General features: G+C 30.0%; 1 protein-coding gene across 4 annotated transcripts in view; it reads left to right on the top strand.

The window, feature by feature from the left end:
• Nucleotides 1-6,127, top strand: part of LOC106684434 (protein phosphatase 1 regulatory subunit 37) — a 47,898-nt gene that overhangs the window by 19,221 nt on the left and 22,550 nt on the right. For all 4 annotated transcript variants that reach the window (XR_010844912.1, XR_001343701.3, XM_014426520.3 and 1 more), the window contains 4 exons: nucleotides 1,845-2,000; nucleotides 3,278-3,397; nucleotides 3,899-4,049; nucleotides 5,746-5,875. Coding sequence is in view for 2 of the 4 variants with exons in the window: in XM_014426520.3 (XP_014282006.1) it covers nucleotides 1,845-2,000; nucleotides 3,278-3,397; nucleotides 3,899-4,049; nucleotides 5,746-5,875 (557 nt within the window). In the remaining 2 variants the exon portion in view is untranslated. The remainder of the gene's footprint in view (nucleotides 1-1,844; nucleotides 2,001-3,277; nucleotides 3,398-3,898; nucleotides 4,050-5,745; nucleotides 5,876-6,127) is intronic.

Here is a 6,127-nt window from a genome sequence, read left to right as displayed (position 1 = left end):
TTCGGTTTTATTTTTTTTCCTCATTTTATAAAATTTTATGGCAGGGTGCTGCGGGCCCGGCAGTTTGGCGTTAATACCCTTGAGGAAACTCAAGAAATCGCCCACTGCTTTGTCGAAATCCGCTGAGTTGTAATTTTGGTCTTTCATAATATCCTGAAAGACAGCCGACCATTTACTTATCTCTATTTTGATTTGGTCTATTTCCTCCTCTCCGACGCCATCATCTCTTACCATGCTTAATAATTAAATTAATAATAATCAATAATTAAAGTCTTCCTCTGTTAATCAGAAAACTCACAAACACAACCTATCCCTAGCCTATTCCCAAATAGTCTATATTAAAACACTCATAACTTTTATTTTATTTTTTTCATCATCCTTCAACTCCTTACTATATTACTGACTCTCTGCCTTTATGTTCATTTCACCTTTTATTATTGTCTACAGTCACCTTTTGTGTTCATTCATTTCCATTTTCTCCTCATCTTCATCATCACTTATTTAGCCTAACTATATATTTCTACAATTTTCTAACCTTTTGTTCTCATAGTTTTTATTTCACACATTTTATGTAATTTTACTCGTAATGTTACGATTTCCAGTCGATCTAACAAATTTTTTTTTGTCTACTCTATCGGTTAGTTAAAAATTCAGTTACCCTAGTCAGAATCTCTGCCTGAGCATATAAGTTTTTTCCCTCCTATCTAATATTTCTTGCTTTCTTTATTTCCCATTCTCCATATTTCTTCTCCCTGATTTCTTCCTTTTTCATATTTTTTTTCTTTTTTTCCAGACACTATATTTATTTTACTCTGTATAACTTTCTTGCCCTTTGTATCATATATTTCATTTTTATTTCATACATTTCATTATATTGATTTAATTTTTTTTTCTTTATTTTAGACACAGCTTACATATCTTATTATGTTAAGTCCATTACTCATTATTTACATTTTCTTCTGCACCTTTCATCGTATTTATTTTTTCAACACTTTCTGTTTTTTAATTTTTCATAATTTATTTTGTATAATTCTTACTTCTATAATATTATATTTCATCTTCTATTGTTATTAATCAACTACTTTCTACTTAATTCATTGTTGTGTATATTTCCAAATTATTTGTTTATTATTTTCCTTCATTTTTATGTTTCTCTGAGTGATGGTTGTTATCCCCCTTTTTTTTTTTTTCAGCCCGGATGAAAATGCATACCAACTTAAAAACATTACATCTGATGTAGTTATTGTGAAATCATTTCCACAAAACCCACAACATATATAGTTTTCACTTTACCAACTCATTAGCCATTTTGAATTTAATAATATGTCAAGAAAATATTGTTTTAAATGAATGTTAGATCTTTCATGAATCTTCCTTTATTAATTATGTTCATCATGAGGCAGATAGACTGGATATTGAAATAAATCTTACCCATAAAAATGTTTGCTAACTGCCTCAACCTAACTTAACAGACTGCAGCATTCTTCCTTGACTATTTTGTAAAATCAATGGCTTCATTGGATCATTAAAAGATTTAATTTCTGAAAAAATTAAAAATACACAATTCTTTAATTTATTTTTCTAAGAGGAGTGTTTTTCATTCATTAATAAGGTAATTTTCAATTCATGGGTTAATACTATTCATTTATGTTAATGAAGGAAAAGGGAAAAATAGTGTAATTATCCATTACGGGCCCTTGTTTAAAGATTCAAGTTTGGCCAGAAATATATTTTCAGTAGTAATCATTGTTTCAAAATAATGTTTTATATATATATATATATAAAATAATAATAATACCTTGATATTTTTTATTTTGTACTTAATAATTGTTATTATTTTTCAGTATTTTGATTATGATGAAATAGGAAGTGAAAGGTTTGATTGCTTGAATTTGAAAAGTGAGCAGCTTATTTTAGGAAGTTGTGAGGCATTAGAAGAGGTTTTAAAAAGACTTCAATTTCACAAAATAAGCCTTGAAGATACTGGTCTCGATGATGAGGTTAGCAATTATTTTTTTTAATATTCTAGATACTACAACTTCAAATGTTTCTTCTATCAATTACTATAATTTTCATTACATTTAATATCTTGCAATTATCAGATTTATGCTAGAGATTGAAATTATACAGATTTTAAATTTTAGGTTGTTTCTTGCCATTTTGTTGGAACATATTCAGAAGTATTAGTTACTAGTAAAATTTAATTTAATATAATCATAACTTTAATAATTTATAAATATTGGAGTTTTGGAAAGCCATTACAATTTTTTTTTAGTTTTATTAACACCTAAGATCAATCAATAATTTAGAATGTTTTAATTTTAAGTATTGAATCTTTGTATAGTAGTTGGGTATCTTCTATATCCTGGCAAAACTTAAGCTATACCTGATTAATTTACTTAATACTAGATATTGAAGATCTCAGCATTTAGGTTAAAGAAAAATGTTTCTTCTTTGGGTGATGTTAGTCTGTCTGTTGGTTAACCGTATAAATCACTTTCCTGGTAAGGGAAGTGAAACTAGTCTACTTTTATTATGTGTTATGAGGTAAATATGGCATAATTTTTAAGGTAAAGGAAGATTTTCAGTATTTCCTAGCTTGTTTTCCCATGATCACAATCTATGAAAAAAATTATCTAAGGTTGAGGTGTAGATTTTATCTTTCTGGTAGGGGCTATAAGCATTGAAATTTGTCTAGCAAGTTAGTTCTCTTATTATTTCAAGATCTTCATGTGAAAATTTCTCATGCTGCTTATGAGGTAATTTTTTTTTTAATTTTGAGAAATTGGACAGCCTAAAATGAATTGAAGAGACTACCAGACTTTTTTTTAAAAAACTAAATCATGAGATCTTCCATATCCACAATTTAAACCTTCTGCTAATGAGATTGATAAATAATTGCTAGCTCCTGGACAAAGTTTATTAGGATGGCCTTTGATTGAATATGGAAGTAAAATGTGTGGGCTGATGTTGGTTAATTATTTTAGGTTTTTTCTTCTTTCATTCATTTTCTATTAAACTTAACTTAGTTTTTACCAAATTTTTGTAATTTTGTCAGTAATCGAAACATATATTTTGTTTTAAGCCGAAGTAATAAGTAAAATTGGAACTAAAATTTTGTATTAAATGTGCAATAATTTACAAAACACTTGTTTTAAGACAGCTTTAAATATATATTCAAATAAAAAGTAACATTTGATTTAATCATAATTATTTGCTTAAATTAATTGTCATGATATTATATTATAACATTAATTCTGTTATGATTTTATTACAGGCCGCAGTCGCTCTTTTTGATATGATAGAGTATTATGAAGCCGCAACACAACTTAATATCTCAAATAACAATAGCATCGGTGTACGTGGATGGCAGGCTGCCTCCCGCATGTTAAAACGGGTAAGTTAGTCGACTGTATCTTTTATTTATTATATTATTGAAAAAATCGACATACATTGTGTCACTTTAAAACAACTCGAGAGTATCATGCAAATTAATACACATTTTTCTTAAATGTCTAACTTGAGGGTTATCGAAAGCAAAATGCAAAAAGAAAAAAGAAAAGGGGATGAGAAATGATGCACATGAGTTCAAGTGAAAGAATGCTTTATGTGTCCCTGTGCTTTATATATATTTAGACAATATCAGCTGATAGGGTCCTCTGACAGCTGACGGGCTTTAACTTCTAATATATAAAATATTACATAATATTATGATATAATAATATGTTGTTATTCATTGTTGCTTAGGGCTATTCCCAAAAATGTATATAATTTTTAATTTCCTTAAGAAATTTATTGGTATGATAATAATGAAATTTGCCATATTTCATCTTTAAATATGTATGAATTAGAATTTTTTATGTTATAATGAATAATGTTTTAACTTATTGTTTTGTAGACAAAATGTTTAGAGGAGCTTGAATGTCGAAATACAGTATTGACCGAGCAGGTTGTACCAATATTAGGCCGTGCATTAAGGCTGGGAACTCAATTACAAGTACTCAAGTTGGAAGCTTGCAGTCTTTCAGGAAGGTCACTCGTTGTCTTGGGTATGTTACAAAACTTTTTCTTTTTTTCCCTATATACTTCGCCTTTCAGCAACACAGGATTTCGGCAGCAGTGGAGTATTATGTGTTAGTATGTGGAGTATTATGAGGTTTTAGGTGTGCCACTGCTGCCAATAATGTACAATTTATTTTAGTTAATCCCTTATTTTACATACTCAGTGGTAGAGAGTTTAATTGAGGGGACAATTTTCAATATGCTATTTCTGTGATACAGCCTAGTGCGTGAATGCGCACCTTAAGGTTGGGGCTGAACCTTACCCTTTGCATCTGTCTGGTTCAATTATATAATGTAATATTCTTTTTTTCTTTTTTAACTATAATTGATGTTGTAATAAATTGTTTAGTTTTTCATGTATTTTCATCAAAGAGCAAACTGATGAACGTTTTCATGAATAGCAGACTAACCAGTTTCATCATTCAGAAGTTATGAAGGCCAAACAAACTTGTTTCAAATATTTCAAGATGGAAGCACGCATCCTTCCGAAGTTTGTGGAATTACTACTATGTTGAGTGGGTGGATTTAAAATTTTCACCTTTTGTTGTTTCTCTACCACAATTATTGTACAAATTAATCTAGGAAGAAATAGAAGTGATAACAATTATCAATGAAGTATTTACATCGTGAATTAGAGGATTAGGGCTGCCTCCCAGGTGTAGGTCCTGTTTATGTGATGGAATAATGGACTGTGCCTACCACATCTTTCCAGCCATATACGAGTTCTCTGAAGCTTGCATAATTCTCTTCCTTCACCAGTTCAGGGAATTTGTCCTCAATAATCCTGTGTAATCCAGTATACCTAGACAATGTTGCTCTGAGGGCAGGATAATCGTATTTGGTGCAGGATATGACTGCATGTTTTGCAGTCACTGGGGCATCGGGGACCCACATCTTTACCATGCTGGCTAAGTTTCCATGAGAGAACTCATTCCGCTCCCAGCCTTGATAGGACAGTGGTGATAGCTAACATAGCTAGCTAACATTAAAACTAGTTATAGAATCTGTAGTAAAAACTCAATTAGCACCTTTTTGCGTTGAATAGCTTACCTTTTTTGGATCTCATTTCTCTAACCTGAGTGTCAAAACCTCCATGTATCAAATGGAAGGTTCTTTGAAAAATGATTTTATGGTGAAATCCTTCCTATATTTTCTCACTGCACTCATATTTTTCTTTCTTCTACATTCAGGGCTCTTCCCCCATCTTCAGGATGGTACATCTCAAAAGTAGTTACATTGTCCTAATCCATATAAAATACTTTGATATAATTTAACTATATTATGACAAAGTATTTTATATGGATTAGGACTATGTAACTACTTTTATGATGTACCATCCTGAAGATGGGGGAAGAGCCCTGTAAATGAAAGAAATATGAATGCAGTAAGAAAATATAGGAAGGATTTCATGACAAAAACTTATGAGGAAAATCTACTGCTTCTATTATTAAACTCTTTTTTTACATCTTAATACCATTTATTTTTTTCTGTTGGAGAAAATTATATTTAAACTTGCAAAAGAGTTGTGGTCTAATCTTCTGTTCATCATTCAACAATTGGGATACATTGTACATTTTAATTTTATTGAAAGAATAAAAGATTTATTCTGTGAAAAAAATACCTATTCTAAAATATTTGATTGAATTTCTCCTAGTATTAATAATGAATTTTTAATTTATGCAGTTGCCGGTCTGAAATTAAACACCACTTTGAAAGAACTCTATTTGGGTGAAAATTATTTGGGATCTATTGATGGTCTCCAATTGGCAGGTCTTTTGAAATGTAACACTACCCTTCAGCTTCTAGATCTCAGGTTAGTTTAGTAACATTCATTAATACTAATATGTGATCAAGATTTGCTCCTTTGATTTTTTGTTAGTTCTATTTTACTGGTACTATTATAATTAGCGAAAATGTTAGTATGCTGAACCTGTTTCGAAAGCTTTGATGTTAGCATAAATTGACAATGCTTATGCTGATCAGTTGATCAGAATGATTGAAGAAAATATTTTTATCCGCTGTACAGTTCAAAAGTGACTTATCTGGACATTTTTTCAGAGAATGT

Source organism: Halyomorpha halys, unplaced genomic scaffold, assembly GCF_000696795.3.
Source record: "Halyomorpha halys isolate HHAL.00 unplaced genomic scaffold, Hhal_1.1 Scaffold582.1, whole genome shotgun sequence".
Classification (NCBI taxonomy): Eukaryota; Metazoa; Arthropoda; class Insecta; order Hemiptera; family Pentatomidae; genus Halyomorpha; species Halyomorpha halys.
The sequence above is the reverse complement of the archived record's forward strand: the minus strand, read 5'-3'. Positions and strand labels throughout refer to the sequence as shown.